This window comes from Piliocolobus tephrosceles, chromosome 20 (assembly GCF_002776525.5).
Source record: "Piliocolobus tephrosceles isolate RC106 chromosome 20, ASM277652v3, whole genome shotgun sequence".
NCBI lineage: Eukaryota > Metazoa > Chordata > Mammalia > Primates > Cercopithecidae > Piliocolobus > Piliocolobus tephrosceles.
In genome coordinates, this window is record NC_045453.1 from 2,646,747 (window position 1) to 2,665,830 (window position 19,084).

The 19,084-nt window shown below is 43.1% G+C and overlaps 1 protein-coding gene across 7 annotated transcripts; it reads left to right on the forward strand.

The window, feature by feature from the left end:
• The first annotated feature begins 1,089 nt into the window (after window positions 1–1,089).
• Window positions 1,090–18,816, forward strand: SIRPB2 (signal regulatory protein beta 2). Of its 7 annotated transcripts, none has more exons than XM_023220344.3 (5): window positions 1,090–1,367; window positions 12,678–13,043; window positions 14,128–14,469; window positions 15,320–15,385; window positions 16,381–18,816. In XM_023220344.3, the coding sequence occupies exons 1-5, from the start codon at window positions 1,154–1,156 to the stop codon at window positions 16,548–16,550; spliced, it is 1,158 nt and encodes a 385-aa protein (XP_023076112.1). In that variant the 5' UTR covers window positions 1,090–1,153; the 3' UTR covers window positions 16,551–18,816. The 7 variants fall into 7 exon arrangements, with proteins under 7 accessions (XP_023076112.1, XP_023076113.1, XP_023076114.1 ...); XM_023220345.2 differs by having other exon boundaries at window positions 18,219–18,816; XM_023220346.2 differs by having other exon boundaries at window positions 17,771–17,945.
• Window positions 18,817–19,084: the final 268 nt, after the last annotated feature.

The following is a 19,084-nucleotide window of genomic DNA, read 5'->3' on the forward strand; positions in this document are numbered from 1 at the left end:
CATGCTACCATATTTTTATTCCTGTTTTACAGATGAGGAAATTGAGGCACAAAATGGTCAAATGATTGCTCTAAGGTCACACAGCCAGACTGAGTAAAGCCAAGATTTGAACCCAAACAGTGTGGCTAAAGAGACTGCGTAGATTGCATGAACTGGCAAGGTTAAGCTTTTCCTTCTCGATAGCCAGCATCAGGAGGCTCCTGAGGAAGTTCGGATCACTTACAGGAAACAAAGATGCCACAAACACAAATGTTTGTACAATCTGGGTATGTTTCACTCGGACCCCAGGAAACAGAAGCTGAGAGAGTTGCCCATGATTATACTTTTAGGAATTAGTCCTGTATCCTCCCTGCAGTGCTAAAAGGAGGCCCCCATGGGGCTTGCTTTATAATAAATCCTTTTTCTTAAGCAATGTCACCTCCTCTATTTTCTGCATATCATGAATAATAATGGTTAATATGACCGGGCACGGCAGCTCACGCCTGTAATCCCAGCACTTTGGGAGGCCAAGGCAGGCAGATCACGAGGTCAGGAGATCGAGACCATCCTGGCTAACACGGTGAAACCCCATCTCTACTAAAAATACAAAAAAAAATTAGCTGGGTGTGGTGACGGGTGCCTGTAGTCCCAGCTACCAGAGAGGCTGAGGCAGGAGAATGGTGTGAACCCGGGAGGCGGAGCTTGCAGTGAGCGGAGATCGCCACAGCACTCCAGCCTGGGCGACAGAGCGAGACTCCGTTTCAAAAAAATAAACAAATAAATACAAATGGTTAATATGTTTAGCATTTACATCGTTCTGTGCCCTCGCACACATTATTTCTAATAGTCGCACCAAAACTTTTCTGAAGAGGGGATTGCTGCTGTTCCTATGCTGCAAATGAAGAAACAAGGGCTCAGAAATGGCAAGTGACTTTGAAATCTTGCACAGCCGAGAAGAGGAAGATCCAATGTTTGCTCCAAAGTCCAGCTGATTCCAGAGCGCATCCTGTGACCTCACTGCCCACCTCCCTCCCAGGTACCTAGGATGGAGCCTATGGCAAGGGGTCATCAAGGTTTTAGCACAGTGATTACAGGAACCACAGCCCAGACACAAAAGCAGGAAACCCTTTGACCGGGCTCCTTCCTATTGCACCAACAGCCTTGTGTTGCTGCAATGAAAACACTTCCCAAACAGCTGTGGCCAAGAGACGCAGAAACTGCCTTGTCCACGGGCCCCACCTCAGACTCCAACACTCACCAAAGAGCAGAGGAGCCCCAAGTATTGGGGACCACAGAAGATGCCATGTGCTCCATGATGCCTGCCCCGACCTGCCTGGCCTACTTGTCTTCCTGCTTCTTGCTGCTGCTACTGGTCCTTGTCCCCTCAGGTAAGTGGAATCTGGGACAGAACAGAGTCCACCCCCGGCTGATCAGTCCCTAGAGGGGTGCTAAGTGCTCTGGCATGCCTGGAGAAACTTGACCCCAATGAAGATAGGGTAAAGAGGGGGAGACTGAAAATTTGCCTGTCTCTGGCAGAGAGCAGACCCAGCGTCCCAAGAAGCAGCGTAGCGAAGTGATAAGCTCCCAGGCTCTGCGCTCACACCCACTGGCTTCCAGTTTGGATGCTCCTATGCCCACGTCAGATGCTGCAGCTCTTTTAGCCCCAGGAGACTTTTCTACAAAACAGGGACACTCATGGGACCTTCCTCTAGGGCTACTGTGAGTATTAAATAGAAAACTGGTGAGGCTCAGCCCTGGGCCAGCTGCATAGTTTATGAGACCCATTGCAAAATGAAAACTGTGGTCTTTTGTTCAAAAAGTATTGAGCAACACAGCAGAGCATTAAACCAAGCATGGGATCCTTCTAAGCCCGGGGCCCTGTGCAACTGTGCTTGAATGACACAGCCAGGAATCAGCCCTGGCTCAGCTTAAGACGCAGTGGGCTCAAACCTCACCACTAACCAGTTTAAACAACTTCTTTCTGAGCCTCAATTTTTCCAACTGTACAATGGAGTTAAAAATACGACTCACCTTGTGACTTTCTTAGGAGAATTTAACAAGATTATACCCGTAAGAGCCTGGCATAACAAAGATTTGATAACTGCTGGCGATTACTATCATCATTCCCATGTCTCCTTTAACTCAGGGGCAGGCCAGGTTAGCTCCTGAGTCTTGAGACCCCTGAATATATAGCTTAGTCTCCGAGTCCAGAACCCTCTGATCTACCAGGCAGGAATACTTGGCTCTCAGTGGGCTCCTTCCATCTCCTGCCCATCTGGGCCCCTGCTCCAGGCTCTACTGAGATCTAGATTGTGTCCATCACATATTTGGTCCTCCGGGGTGGCCATCCCCAGGAGAGATCCTGGCAGAACCCAGGTGAGGGGTCAGACCTGGGTGCTCCCTTTCTCATTGGCCATACGACTCGAGACACCACTTCACTTCTCTGAGCTGATTTCCTCAATTGTAAGATATGAATCGTAATTCCTAGTTCTCATTCCACAAGTACTTTTGAGTGTCTGCTATGTTTTAGGCACTAGACTAGGAAATCAGAAATCTAAACTACCCCAGAATAAAAAATGTTCCCAATGATTGTTGGAATAGAATAGATGGAAAATAAGGGAAGTTGCTTAAACCAGTCAGTTGGAAGGTTTGAGTCCAGCTGCATCTCAAGCTGAGTCAGGGCTGGTTCATGGGTGTGCCCTCTATATAGAGGGACACAACCCCTGCCTAGAAAGGCCCCGTGCTTGGTTTAATGCTCTGCTGCGTTGCTCAACAGTTTTTGAACAAGGGACCTGCATTCCCATTTTGCACTTGGCCTCACAAATTACGTAGCTGGCCCAGGGTTGAGCCTCACCACTTTTCTATGTAATACTCACAGCAGCCCTAGAGAAAGGTCCTATGAGTGCCCCTATTTTGTAGTAGAGGAGACTGGAGCTAACAAATTTTCTATAAGACTTTTAAAGGGAGCCCCTGTACAGGAACCATGAAATGCAGAGGATGCAGATGGAAAGTAGATGAGAAGGAAGCCCAGGGTTGGTCCAGCTCCACCAACAAGGCAGAGGCAAACCTCCTAGGACACCTCCTAAAGCCCAAGTGACAACACGGAAGGAGACTCAGAAGGGGAGAGGGAGGGAAGGGGTGTGGGCACCAGGACTGAGTCCAGGCTCCAGCTTCTTACCTGGTGTTCACTTCCCCAGACTCACTCCCAGCTGAGATAAGACTTCCTGAGTCCTTCCTTCTTCCTCTCCTCCATTGCTTCTTTCTCCTCACACACACAGGCTTCATCTTTACAAATAATTTATTTTTAACAGCTCTATTGAATATAATTGACTACATTAAACCATACATATAGAAAGTAGAGAATTTTGTAAGTTTTGTTTGTGAGCGTTGGGTATATTTCACACTTGTGAAATCATCACCAAAATCAGCATCATGAACATATCCAGAATCCAAAACTTTCCTTGTGATTCGTCCTTGCCACTCCTCCTAGTCTCCAAAGCAACCATGGATCTGTGTTCTGTCACTATAGTTTGTATTTTTTAGAATTTTATATAACAAGGATCACACAGTTGTACTCCTTTGTGGCTGGCTTCTTTTACTCAGCATAATTATTTTGAGATTCATTCATGTTGTCACATATGTCAGTAGTTCATTTCTTCTCATGTCTATCCATTTAAACCCTTTCCCGTTCACCTGCAGACAGACATTTGGGTTGTCTGCAGTTTAGGGCTATTATAAATAAAGCATCTGTGAATATTCATGTACAAGTCTTTGTGTGGATATATGCTTTCATTTCTCTTAGGGAAATATCTGAGAATAAAATGACTGGATCATATGGTTGCCATATGTTTAAGTTTTTCAGATACTGCCAAACTGTTTTTCAAAGGAGTTGTACCATTTTACATTCTCATCAGCAATATAGGAGGATGGCAGTTCCTACACATCCTCACCAACACTTATTATGGTCAATCTTTTTAATTTTAGTCATTCTAATGGGTATATAGTAATATCTTACTGTGATTTTTTTTTCTTTTTTTTTTTTTAAGACAGGGTCTCACTCTGTTGCCCAGGCTGGAGTGCAGTGGCCTGATCTCAGCTCACTGCAACCTCCATCTCCCTGGCTCAAGCGATCCTCCCACCTTAGCCTACCAAGTAACTGTGACTACAAGCGCATGTCACTACGCCCAGCTAATTTTTGTGGTTGTTGGTTGGTTGGTTGGTTGGTTTTTTTGTTTTGGTAGAGACAAAGTTTCACCATATTGCCCAGGCTGGTCTTGAACTCCTGGGATCCAGTGATCTACCTGCCTCAGCCTCCCAAAGTCCTAGGATTACCAGCCTCTCACTGTGATTTTAACTCCCTGACATGTAATGATGCTGAAGATTTTTTACATTATGCATCCCTTTTTGGTGAAGTGTCTATTCGACTCCCATTTTTTAAGTGTGTTTCTTATTATTGAGTTTGAAAGTTCTTTATATATTATGGATACAAATATTTTGCCAGATACATGCTTTGGAAAGATTTTTCTCCTACTCTGTGACTTGTCTTTTTATTCTTTTACAAGTGTTTTCTGAACAGCAGGAGCTCTTAATTTTTACGAAGTCCAGTTCATCAATTTGTCTTTAATGGATCACAATTTTGGTGTTACATCTAAGAAATCTTTGCCTAGCCCAAAGTTACAAAGTTTTTTTCCATGTTTGCAGCTAGAATTTGTATAGTTTAACATTTTATGTTTATTTATATGATCTATTTTGAGTTAATTTTTATATAGTTTGAGGTATAAATCAAAGTTCATTTGTTTGCACATGTATTTCCAGTGGTTCTTGCACCATTGTTGAAAAACCTCCCCATTCTCCATTGAATTGTCTTCGCACCTTTGTCAAATATCAGATAATTATAGTTAGGAGCCATGGCATACACCTGTACTCCTAGCTACTCAGGAGGATTGCTTGAGACTAGCAGTTTGAGGCTGCAGTGTGCTGTGATGATCACACCCAGAATAGCCCTGCACTCCAGCCTGGACAACATAGTGAGACCTCATCTCTTTTTAAAAAATCAGTTGCCTCTATTTGCATGGACTATTTCTAGACTCTCTATTCAGTTCCACTGGTATGTTTATCTATCTTTCTGCATTACCACACTGTCTTGATTACTGTAACATTATCTAAGTCTCGAAAGCAGGTGGTGTTAGTTTTCTAACTTTATTATCTTTCAAATTGTTTTGGCTATTCTATAAATTTTAGATTTAGTATATCAGTTCTAAAGAGAAGCCTGCTAGGATTTGAACAGGAATGGCATTGAGTTATATATCAACTTAAGAGAACTGACATCTAAGCAATATTGAATCTTCCAACATATGAACAGTGTGCACCTCTCTATTTATTTAGGCTTGATTTTTTTTTTTTCTTTCTCTTAGTAATGTCTTATAAGTTTTCAGTTTGCAGTTTCTTCACATTTTTGGCTAAACATTTTCTATTTTTTATAATATTGATGACTGGAAATTTTTAAATTCCAATTTCAAATTGTTTATTGCTAGTATATAGTAATACATATAATTTTGTACATTGATCTTTTATCGTCAGCCTTGCTAAACTAATTTATTAGGTCTAGTAGCCTTTTTAAGAAATTTTCATTGCAATTTAATTATGTCATCTGCACATAAAGATAGTTTTATTTTTTCTTTCAAATCTGGATGTCTTTTATTTCCTACTACCTTTTAGCACGGTTAGTACCTATCCTATAATAATGAATAGAAAAGGTAAAAACAGGCATCCTTGTCTGGTTCCTGATCTGCAGGGAAAACATTCATTTTTGCACCACTAAGCTTGATATAGGTATTGTAGGGTTTTCACAGGTGCCCCTTATCAACTTGAAAAAGCTTCCTTATCTTCCCAGTTTGCTGAGAGTTATTATTAGGAATCCATGTTCAATTTTGAAAACTGCTTTTTCTGCATCTGTTGAGATGATTATATGAGTGCATGCATATGCGTGTGTGTGTGTTTAGTTATATGGTAAATTACATTGATTGATTTTTGAATGTTAAACCAACTTTATATTCCAGGGATAAACTCAACTTGATCATAATGTATTATACTTTCTAAATATTGCTGATTGCTGAATTCGGTTTACTAAAATGTTGCTTAAAATTTTTTATCTATGTTCATGAGAGATATCGGTTTTCTTTCCTCATAAGGAAAAGGCTTCGGTTTCAAGATAACACAGGGACTCATAGAACAGTTAGAAAAGTATACTCCTTTTCTCAACTTTTCTAAAAGTATTTGTATAAAATTGGTATTATTTCTTTCTTAAAGATATGGAAAACTTGGCCAGGCATGGTGACTCATGTCTGTAATCCCAGCACTTTGGGAGGCTGAGGCAGGTGGATCACTTGAGGCCAGGAGTTCAAGACCAGCCTGGCTAACATGACGAAACCCTGCCTCTACCAAAAATATAAAAATTAGCCGGGCATGGTGGCGCATGCCTATAATCGCAGTTACTCAGGAGGCTGAGGCAGGAGAATCGCTTGAACCTGGGAGGCAGAGATTGGAGTGAGCCGAGATCACGTCCCTGTATTCCAGCCTGGGTGACAGAGTGAGGCTCTGTCTCAAAAATAAGAAAAAGATATGGAAAATTCACGAATGAAACTTTGTAAGATTGGAGCTTTATTTCCAGGAAGATTTAACAACAGATTAAACATTTTAATAAATAATAGGGCTAACCAGGTTATCTTTTTCTTCTTGAGAAAGCTTTGGCAGTGTATCTTTTTCAAGGAATTTGTTCATGTTACCTAATTTGTCAAATATACATAACTTGAAGTTTTCCATAATATTCCCTTATTATTCTATTAATAAGAGTAAAATCTGTAGTAGTATCACCAATCTGATTCCTTATTTTAATAATTTAGGTTCTTTCTGTGTGTGTCCCTTCTGTTCAATCTGACTAGAGATTTATCTATTTTAGTGATCTTCTCAAAGATTTTCTTCTTCTCATTGATTTTTCTGCATGTGTGTGTGTGTGTGTGTTCTGTATAGAGTTTCATTTAGAGCGTGATGATTTCCTTTCTTTCACCACTTTGGGTTTAGTTTATTGGCCTTCTTTGTAGTTTCTTAAGGTAGAAAGTGGGTAATTTATTTAAGTTCTTTCTTCTTTCCAAATATAGGCATTTAATACTACAAATTTCCCCTTGCTTTAATGGGATCCTTCAAATTTTTATATTATGTTTCCCTTTTCCTTCAGTTTAAAATACTTTCTAATTTCTCTGGTTTTAATCGATACATAACATTTGTACATATTTATGAGGTTCATGTAATACTTTGTTACATGCATAGGATGTGTAACAAATGAGTCCAGGTATTTGGGATATCCATCACCTCAGGTATTTTTCATTTATCTGTGTTAGGAACATTTTAAGTCCTCTCCTCCAGCTATTTTGAAATGTACAATACATTGTTGTTAACTATAGTTACCATACTCTGATATCAAATGGCAGGATATTATTCCTTCTATCTAACTGTATGTTTGTACCGATTAATAAATCTCTCTCATCCCCCTCTCCCTACACTCACTCTTCCCCACATCTGGTAAGTATCATTCTACCCTCTACCTTCAAGAGATCAATTTTTTTAGCTCCCACGTGTGAGTGAAAACATGTGATATTTGTCTCTCTGTGCCTGGTTTATTTCACTTAACATAATGAACCCCACCTTCATTCATGTTGTGGCAAATGACAGAATTTCATTTGTTTTTATAGCCAAATAGTATTCCATACTGGCCATCCAGTAGTGGTATTGCTGGGTGATATGGCAGTTCTACCTTTAGATTTTTGAGAAATCTCCATACTGTTTTTCATAGTGGCTGTACTAATTTACATTCCCACCAACCATGTATAAACTTTCCTTTTTTTTGCAACTTTACCAGCATATATTTGTTGTGGTTTGTTTATTTTATTTTGCTTTTTTTTTTTTTTATTGTTCCCTTTTTAATAGTCATTCCAACTGGGGTGAGATAATATCTCATTGTGGTCTTGATTTGCATTTCCCTGATGATTAGTGATGTTGAGCATTTTTTTCATGTGCCTGTTGGCCATTTGTATGTCTTCTTTTGAGAAATGTTGATTGATTTACTTTGCCAACTTTTTAATGAGTTTTTTTTAACTGTTGAGTTGTTTGAGTTTCCTGTATATTTTGGATATTAGATTAGTCTCCGGTCAGGTGAGTACTTTGCAAATATTTTCTCTCATTCAAGAGTTTGTTTCTTCACTCTATTGATAGTTTCTTTTATTATGAAGAAGCTTTTTAGTTTAATATAGTCCCATTTTTCTATTTTTGTCTTAGTTGCCTGACCCTTTTGAGGTCTTAGTCATAAAATCTTTACCTATACCAGTGTCCTGGAGTGCTTTCCCTGTTTTCTTCTGGTAGTTTTTATAGTTTTAGGTCCTACAGTTAGATCTTTAATTCATCTTTAGTTGATTTTAGTATATGGTGGGAAATGGCAGTCTACTTTTATTCTTCTGCATATGGATATCCACTTTTTCCAGCACCATTTATTGAATGTATATTCTTGATACCTTTGCCAAAAATCAATTGGCTGTAAATACATGGATTTATTTCTGTGTTTTCTATTCTATGCCATTGGTCTATTATACCATTTGTCTATGTATTCTATGCCATTGGTCTATTATACCAATACCACATCCCAATCAAGAAGAAATGTACAAAATCCCAGTAAAATATTGATACTGAAGAAGCTCAGTAAGATACAAGATAATTCTGAAAAACAAAACAAAGAAATCAGAAAACACTCCAAGATACTGCTCTAGGCAAAGGTTTTGTGGCTAAGACTTCAGAAAGACAGGCAACAAAGACAAAAAAAGACAAATGGGACTATATTAAACTAAAAAGCTTCTTCACTGAAGAAAAATAATCAACAGAGTGAAGAGACAACCTCCTGAATGAGAGATAATATTCACAAAGTACTCATTTGACAAGGGACTAATATCTGGAATATATAAGGAACTCAAACAACAGTTAAAAAAGCAAACAAACAAAGAATCTAATAAAAAATGAGCAAAGGAAAGGAATGAATAAACATTTCCCAAAGAAGACATACAAATGGCCAAGAGATATATGAAAAAAAACTCAACATCACTCATCAGGGAAATGCAAATCAAAACCATAATGAGATATCATCTTATCCCAGTGAGAATGGCCATTGTTAAAAAGACACACAAACAAACAAACAAACAAAACAGGCCAGGTGCTGTGGCTCATGCCTGTAATCCCAGCACTTTGGGAGGCTGAGGCAGGCAGATCACCTAAGGTCAGAGGTTCCAGACCAGCCTGGCCAATATGGTGAAACCTTGTCCCTACTGAAAATACAAAAATTAGCCAAGTGTAGTGCCATGTTCCTGTAATTCCAGCTACTCAGGAGGCTGAGGCAGGAGAATCACTTGACCCCAGGAGGTGGAGGTTGCAGTGAGCCAAGATGGTGCCACTGCACTCCAGCCTGGGTGACAGAGCAAGACTTCCTCTCAAAAAAAAAAAGAAAAAAAAGACGAGGATGAGGAGAAAAGAGAACTCTTATATGCTATTGGTGGGAACGTAAATTAGTGCAGCCATTATGGAAAACAGTATGGAGATTTCTCAAAAATCTAAAAATAGAACTGCCATATGATCCAGCAATCCTAAAACGGGTATTTATCCACAGGAAAAAAAATCAATATATCAAAGGAGTGCATGCATTTCTATGTTTATTACAGCAATATTCACAATTGCAGATGTATGGAATCAATTTATGCATCAATCAACAGATGAATTGATAGAGAAAAAAATGTGTGTGTGTGTATATATATGTATATATATATATGTGTGTGTGTATATATATATATATATATATATATATATATAGTGTCCCCAAGCACACCCACAATGGAATACTATTCCACAATTAAAAAATCATAATAATGAAATCATGTAGTCATTCACAGCAACACGGATGGAACTGGAGATTATTATGTTAAGTGAAGTAAGCCCTACTCAGGAGGCTGAGGCAGGAAAACTGTTTGAACCTGTGAGGTGGAGGTTGCAGTGAGCCAAGATCATGCCATCACACTCCAAAAAAAGAAGGAAGGAAGGAAGGAAGGAAGGAAGGAAGGAAGGAAGGAAGGAAGGAAGGAAGGAAAGAAAGAAGGAAGGAGAGAAGGAAGGAAGGAAGGAAGGAAGGAAGGAAGGAAGGAAGGAAGGAAGGAAGGAAGGAAGGAAAGAAGGAGCCAGACACAGAAAGACAACTATGCAGGTGCTAAAAATGATCTCATGAAAGTAGAAAGTATAATGACAGATACCAAAGACTAGGAAAGGTGATGGGTCTGAGGGAGAGGGATTAAGAGTGAGGTTGGTGAATGGGTACAAACACACAGTTAGATAAAAGGAATAAATTCTAATGTTTGATAGCAGAGTAGGGTGACTATAATTCACAACAATGTATTATGTTCTTCAAAATAGCTACAAAAGAGGACCTGAAATGTACCCAACACATAGAAATAATAAATACTCAGGTGATGGATACCAAAAAAAAAGAAACTTACAATAGTAAACTCACATTTCTCCCCTCCCAGTCTTTATTCTACTGATGTCATAACTTCCAGTTATATATGTGTCAGAAGCCTCACAATAGAATGTTATTTTTTAAAATCCGTTTGGGGCCTTGCTTTTAGGATTTCTTGGGTGGACCAGAACACTTCTTTCCGGGCTGCATACTCTCTTCTGTGGAGTTTCCCCAGTGCCCTGACAATCATGGGTTTTACCAGTTTGGCTGGTGGGAACAGGCACCATTCTTAGCCCTGTGCTGAGAGAGGGGCACAGTTCTGTGCATGTGTGTGAGGAAATTCCCTGAGGCCAGGGAAAAAAACAACAGGAAGGATTAGTGATCACAGATCTGACTGGCTCAATTAATGCTTGAGAGTGGATGTTGCTGAATTTCTTGAAACTAAGGACATCAAGGACAAAAGCAATCCCTAGGATTCAACATGCGGTTATCACTTCGTCACAATTGTGAGAAAGTTTTTCTTGGTGGTTAACAGCACATGCCTAGCTGAAGATAGGTAGAAATAGAATTTAGAATTCCATAACTCTTTCCTAGATCCTCTTAGAAGGGAATGTTTGCTTCACCTTCTTACTCTTCTTGCCTCATTCACGACTGAGAAACACCATGATATACTGCAAACAAATATGTGGAGTGTGACTGAGCTATTCACAAAGGCTGATGGGAATACAGACAAAAAGGAAACTCGGGGTACAAAACTGCTGACCTTGAGTTGAGCAGAATCTTAAGTCACCTGATCTGAGTTCAAATCCTGGACATGATATCTACTGAATGCATGGTTCACCTCATGTTTCTTTACCACTGTGAGGATTCGTTTTCTTTCTCATCTCAAAAATGGAGATTATAGGCTGGGCATGGTGGCTCACACCTGTAATTCCAGCACTTTGGGAAGCCAAGGGGAAGGAATCACTCGAGCACAGGAGTTTGAGGCCAGCCTGGGCAACATAGTGAGTACCCATCACTACAAAAAAAAAAAAAAAATTAAAAATAAATAATAAATGGAAAAGTTTTTAAAATTGAGATTATAACAGCATCTACCTCACAGAATTGTTAGAAGGAGTACATGTGATGATGTTTGTGACCCAGAACGCCCATGGGAGGCCTCAGCCCTCTTTCTCTGTATGCACTTTGAGGACAAACTCAACGGTTCAACCTGTCTTCAAAATAGACTCACTTCACAACACATTAACATGAACTGAAGTCTGCTGAAGAATTCACAAGAGGCAGGAAGGGTATTTACACTGAACCCCGCAACACACAAACCTACGTCTCTGAAGGGTGGCATTTGAAGATTAACAGCTAGAGCTCCAGAAACAGGCTGACAGGGCTTGAATTAAGCCTGTCACTCTCCTATTGGGTGATGTATGAGTCTACCAGAGTTTCCATAACGAAGTAGTATGGCGTGGGTGACTTGAACAATATAAATGTAATTTCTCACAATTCTGGAGGCTGGAAACTGAGATCAAGATGTCTGCAGGGCTGGTTTGTCTGAGGCCTCTCTCCTCAGCCTATAGACGGCCGCCTTCTCCCTGTATCTTCACATGGTCTTCCCCCTGTATGTGTGTGTCTAACTTTCCTCTCCTTATAAGGACACCAGTTGGATGAGATTAAGGCCCAACCCCAATGACCTCATTTTAACTGAATTACCTCCTTAAAGACCCTATCTCCAAATACATCACATTCTGAGGTACTGGAGGTTAGGACATCAACATGTGCATTTGGGAGACACAATCCTAGCAGATGATCCTGGGACAGCTGCCTAACCTTTCTGGGCCCTCAGTTTCCTCTGTCAAAAAATGGGAATAATGCCATTTACCTTACCAGAGCATTGTGAAGAATAAGTGACATAATGCATGCAGGACCCAGCACATGGTGAGCACTTGAGTGTTATTTATTATTTGTAGGTTTTTCCATTGCATAGCTCAGTTCTCTCTCTGCAGCCAGCCATCTTGTCCTTTCTTTCCCTTCCCTCTCTAATGACACTCCTGTCTTGTCCTGGGCCATTGTTCTTGGCCAGATGATGGTTTGATTGTTTTAAGCTTGTCATTTAGTGCTCCAAGTCCTTCCTGCCCAGTGCAAGGTCTTTCTTCCTCTTTTGTAGATGCCTCTGGGCACAGCAGCAGGAATGATGGGCAGGTGTTACAGCCCGAGGGCCCCATGCTGGTGGCAGAAGGCGAGACACTCCTACTGAGGTGTATGGTAGTCAGCTCCTGCGCCGATGGTATGATAAAATGGGTCAAGGTGAGCACTAAGGACCAACAAGAAATTTATAACTTTAAATGTGGCTCCTTCCCCGGGGTGATGCCTGTGATCCAACGGACATCAGAACCACTGAATTGCGATTATTCCATCTATATCCACAATGTCACCAAGGAGCATACTGGAACCTACCACTGTGTGAGGTTTGATGGTTTGAGTGAATATTCAGAAATGAAATCAGATGAAGGCACCTCAGTGCTTGTGAAGGGTGAGTATCAGGCCCTGCAGACCACACATTTGCTCTGGTCTGTTTCCCTGCACAGTCACCTTTATCCACTGTATCATGCTGTATCACACAAAATTGCAGCAGCATACAACAATACATATTTGTATGCACATTTACGTGTGGCTGGGTGGTTCCACTCCTCATGTCTCATGCCAGAGCCCAGGCTGGAGAGGTAGCAACTACGTGGGGCATGTTTTTCTCATAGAGATGGCAGAAGCAGAAGCCCAGTCCCAACTCTTCAAGTACACCTCAAGCATCTACTCACATTATGTCTGCTAACAGCCCATTGGCTAAAGAAAGTCACGTGGCTCAGCTCCAAGTTAAGGGACAAGGAAGAATACTCTTCCACCATGCAGTCAAGGTAAGAGTGTGGATGTACCCCTTTACAAGCACAGAGTCAAAACCTGAGGCTGATCATGTCATCTACCACACTCCCCAAGTAATCAATCATGGCATCTGTAAGTCCACCTATGGTGACCTGAATACCCAAATCCTGGGCCTGTCATTGAATAGCAGTTCCTTCTTAAGTCAGTTACCCTGGCTCTACATGCCTCAAGTGCTATGCTTGTAAAACAGGCAATACAATTTGTACTTCAAGAGTCATTTGGGTGATCAAATAGAATGGATGCTTGTGGAACCACCCCATAAACTAGTGACGTGGAGAGTATCTGTATGTGGGAGTTCATTTTAACTTGATGCCAGATTCAGGAAGGCTTCACTGGCTTCTTCCAAGCCATAATGGTTGCTCTGTAGTCCTGCTGTCTTCTGGGTTTCCACCTCTGGGCAATTTTTTGACCATCTCCACTGGAAGACAGAGAATGGCTTCAGGGCCAGGCACTTGTGTGTCTTCCTGAGTTTCATGTTCCCCAGTCCTACCATTGGTATGTAGTAGGTACTCCAAGCTTTTTTACTGAACGAGTCAACTAGTGAGTAATAAAGAAAGCAGGAGGGAGTGGCCAAGTGAAGAAATCTGGAAAGAAGGAAGGGAGGGAAAACACCAGGGAGGAAATGAGTGAAAGATGGAAGAGGAGATGGAATCCAACAAGGACCTTCTCTTTGGCTTCAGGAGCTGGAGACCCTGAACCAGACCTGTGGATCATCCAGCCCCAGGAATTGGTGTTGGGGACCACTGGAGACACGGTCTTTCTGAACTGCACAGTGCTTGGAGACGGTCCCCCCGGACCCATCAGGTGGTTCCAGGGAGCTGGTCTGAGCCGGGAGGCCATTTACAACTTTGGAGGCATCTCCCACCCAAAGGCGACAGCGGTTCAGGCCTCCAACAATGACTTCAGCATTCTTCTGCAAAACGTCTCCAGTGAGGATGCAGGCACCTATTACTGTGTAAAGTTTCAGAGGAAACCCAACAGGCAATACCTGTCTGGACAGGGCACCAGGCTCAAAGTGAAAGGTGAGACAATTAGTTCTGGAGTTCTCGGGGGAGAGGAGCAGGTATTCATGAGGAATTTTTCTACATGTCCCGAACAAGTCAGTTCTTCCCAGCCTCCGTGTCTTTACATAAGTTTTTCCGTCTACCTGGAATGCTTTCTCCTTTTCTCTGAAAACTCCTACTCATCCTTCAAGGCCCAGCACAAATGGCCCCTCCTCTGTAAAACCTTCTCCTCTCAAGCTGAGTTAATTTCTCCCCATTCTGGTTGCCAGAACTCTGTATAGATCATTAACAATTCAACAAACATCAGCCAGGTGCCGTAGCTCACCCCTGTAATCCCAGCACTTTGGGAGGTCAAGGTGGGTAGATCACCTGAGTCAGGAGTTCGAGATCAACCTGACCAACATGGTGAAACCCTGTCTCTACTAAAAGTACAAAATTAGTCAGGCATGGTGGTGCATGCCTGTAATCCCAGATACTTGGGAGGCTGAGGCAGGAGAATCGCTTGAACCTGGGAGGCAGAGGTTGCGGTGAGCCAAGATCACAGCACCATTGTACTCCAGCCTGGGCAACAAGAGCAAAACTCCATCTCAAATAATAGTAACAATAATAATTCAACAAACATCTACTACATGCCTGTTGAGTGTCCTGCACTGTACTAAGCACTGGAGACACTGCAATGAATTAGACATGTCCATACGCTAAAGGTGCTCCAGTAAAAAGTCTAACTTTGTCCTTCATAGCTGCAGGGTTTGACTTCTAGCCCGCACCCAGGTAGAAACTGGCAGACTCATCCCAGAGATCCAGCTCCTAGGACTTAGGAAGTGGTGGGAGATAAAGGGAAGTATGAGAAAGCCTCTCTCCCTTGCAGCAAAATCTACCTCTTCCCAAGAGGCAGAATTCACCAGTGAACATGCAACTGAGATGTCTCCAACAGGTGAGTGTACCCACCTCAGTGGAGTCAATGAGTCCCTCACAGGCAAGGGGGCCATGAATGTTTGGTCATGGGAAGGGAGCAGTCCCAGACTCCTGGGGCTAATCTGCCACCAAGAAAGCTCCCAGGACTTCATCTCAACTGCAGAACTAGGACCCCAGAGAACCATGTTATAACAGCTCAGTTATAACGAACTTTCTCATAGCCAGGGCCATGTAACTGTTTAGTGGGAAATTTTGCTTGAGAGGTGGTGAGCTCCCTGTGAATCTGAGTGTAGGGCTGTGAGGCTATGCACAGCAACACTGGAGAACATGGCTTTGTAGCTAAACCTCCTGGATGGAGCCCCTTCCTAATATGATGGGCAGGTTCTTGCCCCTTGAATCTGGTATCTGACTCTATGAACTAGGGAGGAGGGGACAAGAATCAGAGAGCCTACTTCACGGGGTTGTGTATGCACTCAATGAGATCACACATGCCAAGTGTCCAGAATTGTGCCTGGCACATCTCCTGTTAACATTCAAGGGCTCTCAGTATGTGGTGGGAGCTTGTGATAGACGTGGTCAGATTTGCCTTCCTGATGCTCAGCCCTGCTCCTGCCATTCATGGGGACCAGACTGCCTGGGTCCCGTGACTTCTTTAACACGTGTGGCACTGAGAAAATCATTTCCCCACTCTGGGTCTGTCTCCTTATCTATAAAAATTGGATCACTATCCTACACTGTAGGATTACCTTGAGGATTGCATTAGGCAATCAGGAAGAGCAGAGGTTAGGGATGCGACTGAGATGATTACAGGTGCAGGTAGAATATTGGGCAACCATTCTCTGGGCCCAGGGCAGAGGGAAAGGTGGTCTTTGATCTCATCTTTCAATGTAGAAAGGATACAGCTCCAGAGGTTATACAACAGCAGGATGTGACCTTGCCCATGGGCAGCACTGAGCTGTGGGCTGTGGGGCCCTCACCATGGGTCCCGCCTGAGCTCTCTCCTGTGCCTACCAGGCCTCCTGGTTGTGTTTGCACCTGTGGTCCTGGGGCTGAAGGCAATTACGTTGGCTGCACTCCTACTGGCTCTGGCTACCTCTCGGAGGAGCCCTGGGCAAGAAGATGTCAAGACCACAGACCCAACAGAAGCCATGAACACCTTAGCATGGAGCAAGGGTCAAGAGTGAGGGGTCAGCCCAAGACTGGGGATCCTCTGAGTTGGAGAGGAGCCAGAGCTCCTCAACCATTTCCCTACCTCCAGTCCCAGCCTCCAGATGCCCCCAGGCCTCATGACAAAGTCCTAGATCCCTACATCTGGTTTTGGTCCACCTAGTGAAATTCCCGTCTTTGCACCGGGCTTCCCTCTAAAGTGTCTCCCTTTCTCCTTTTGGCCTGTTCAAGACCTCCTTGCTTTTCAGTCTCTGGCTCAGTCTCTCCTCAACACCCTTGCCCCTGCTGAAGCCCTTTCTGGTGAGCCCTGCCCCTTTCCCCACCTCACCACATCCTTCTTGGCCTCCAACATCCAACTCAGAGTCTTCTTCCCAGGAGGTGTCCCTAAGCATCTCTGAGCTCAACCAGCCAGACCATCTGTGCTCCTCCATCTACACCCTTCTCTCCACCCTTCCTGCCTTCCTTCCATCCCCCTCATGGCTGGCTTGGGTGGGTGTAATATTAGAATGCAGGTTCAGCAAATATAACAAAGCTCTTAAATAACAGTTACTTAAACCAGTGGAAATCAACCAGAAAGTTGACCATCAGCAGGCCAAGCAATACAGAGACTCCCTGGTGTTGAGACCCAGGATTCATTGATCTCATTGCTACAGGTCCACCTTCTAGGCAGCCAGACTGGAGAAGAAGGCAGGGAAGGGGAGCAGGACCCTCCCCTTTAAGGGCACAGTCAGGAACTTGGCCACCTCACTTACCTCTACTTGGCTGGAATGGGGTCACATGGTCACAACCTAGTTGCAAGAAAGGCTGGGAAATGTAGTCTTTATTTCTGGCAACAATGCGCCCAGCTGCAAGTTTTCACTAGAGAAACCGGATGGTAGAAATCAGGAGATAATCAGTTATCTCCGCCACAGCGGCATACAGGCAGCCTCTCACCTGCCCTGTGGTACACCTGAGTTTAATGCCCAGCTAGCTGGCCAGCACTTCTTCCCACCATCACCTCCCCTAGGGCAGCATGATATGGGGCAGTAGATCCCAAGAAGAGTGATTTTGCCCCCATGGGACTTTTGGCAATGTCTAGCAACCTGGGGGGTGCTACCACCATCTAGTGGACTGAGAAGCCCTGACATGGGGAAGAGTGTGTATGCCCAGGAGTCAGACATACCTGCCTTTAACCCTGAAGCCTCTGCCCCCTCCCCGTGTGCCCTTAGTGACTAATCAGAGTCTCTTCACATCACAGAACATCCAGGATACTAATGTGGACTTTTCTGCATTGTGTAAGAACCAATTCAAGGCCAGGCACCGTGGCTTATGCCTGTAATCCCAGCACTTTGGGAGGCCGAGACAGGTGGATCACCTCAGTTCAGGAGTTTGAGACCAGCCTGGCCAACATGGTGAAACTCTGTCTCTACTAAAAATACAAAAAATTATCCAGGCATGGTGGCGGGTGCCTGTAATCCCAGCTACTTGGGAGGATGGGGCAGGAGAATCGCTTGAACTGGGAGGCAGAGGCTGCAGTGAGCTGAGATAGCACCATTGCACTCCAGCCTGGGCAACAAGAGCAAAACTCAATCTCAAAAAGAGAGAAAAAAAAAGAACCAATTCAATTCTGCATTTACTGAGGGCCGACTATGTGCTGTATGTTCTGTGTGCACTCAATACATGTAAATTCGCTTTTCTCTTTCCAGGCAAACATTTATTAGCACTATAGCGGGGAGTAGATGAGTCTAGATGTTTTTCATTACAACAAACAGAAAAACAGCTTGAACTAAGCCAGAGAGAACAGTAATTTAGTCTGAGAATAGAATAAATCATTGAATTACCAGACATTAGAGAGGGTAGGGAAGGTAGGCTGAATACTAACCCCCACCCCAAAGATATCCATGTCCTAATCTCTGGAACCTGTGACTGTTACCTTGTATGTTAAAAAGAAAAAAAAAAAAAAAGACTATGCAGGTGTGATTAAATTAAGAATCATGAGATAGGGGTGGGGGTTTATCCTGGATTATCTAAGTGAGCCCTAAAAGAGATGTTAAGTATCCTTACAAGAAAGATACAGAAAGAGCTTCAATGTAGAAGAAGAGAAAGCAATGTGACCACAGAGGCAGAGTTTGGAGCGATGTGACCACAGGTTAAGGAATGCCAGCAGCCACCAGAAGCTGGAAGAATCAAGGAAGAAATTCTGCCCCTGGAGCCTCCGGAGGAAGCGTGGCCCTGCCAATACCTTGATTTCAGACTTCAGGACTTCAGAACTATGAGAAAATAAATTTCTGTTGTTTTAAATTATCAGGTTTGCGGTGATCTGTTTCAGCAGCCACAGGCAGCTAAACAGCAGAAAAGCGTGGAGCTGGTTCTCCACTAACTGGAGGTGGGTCCCATCTGCCCCTGCAAGCCCCCTCGCCCTGTAGGGCCCTGCGTGAGCTGGTCCCTGCCGCCCCCTCTGACTTCATCTCCCCAGACCCCGTAAGCTGACTCTGCTCCAGCACCTCCCTGGGCTTTGACCACACAAAGCTCCCTAATCCATTCAAGTCTCTGCTTACCTTCAACAGGCCTC

Bases quoted from the DNA above. Each gene is read 5' to 3' on its own strand.
- SIRPB2 (XM_023220342.2), top strand. From the start codon at position 1,154: ATGAAAACACTTCCCAAACAGCTGTGGCCAAGAGACGCAGAAACTGCC. The intron at 1,368-12,677 runs GTAAGTGGAATC...CCTCTTTTGTAG, and splicing joins ACTGGTCCTTGTCCCCTCAG to ATGCCTCTGGGCACAGCAGC. The intron at 13,044-14,127 runs GTGAGTATCAGG...CTTTGGCTTCAG, and splicing joins CACCTCAGTGCTTGTGAAGG to GAGCTGGAGACCCTGAACCA.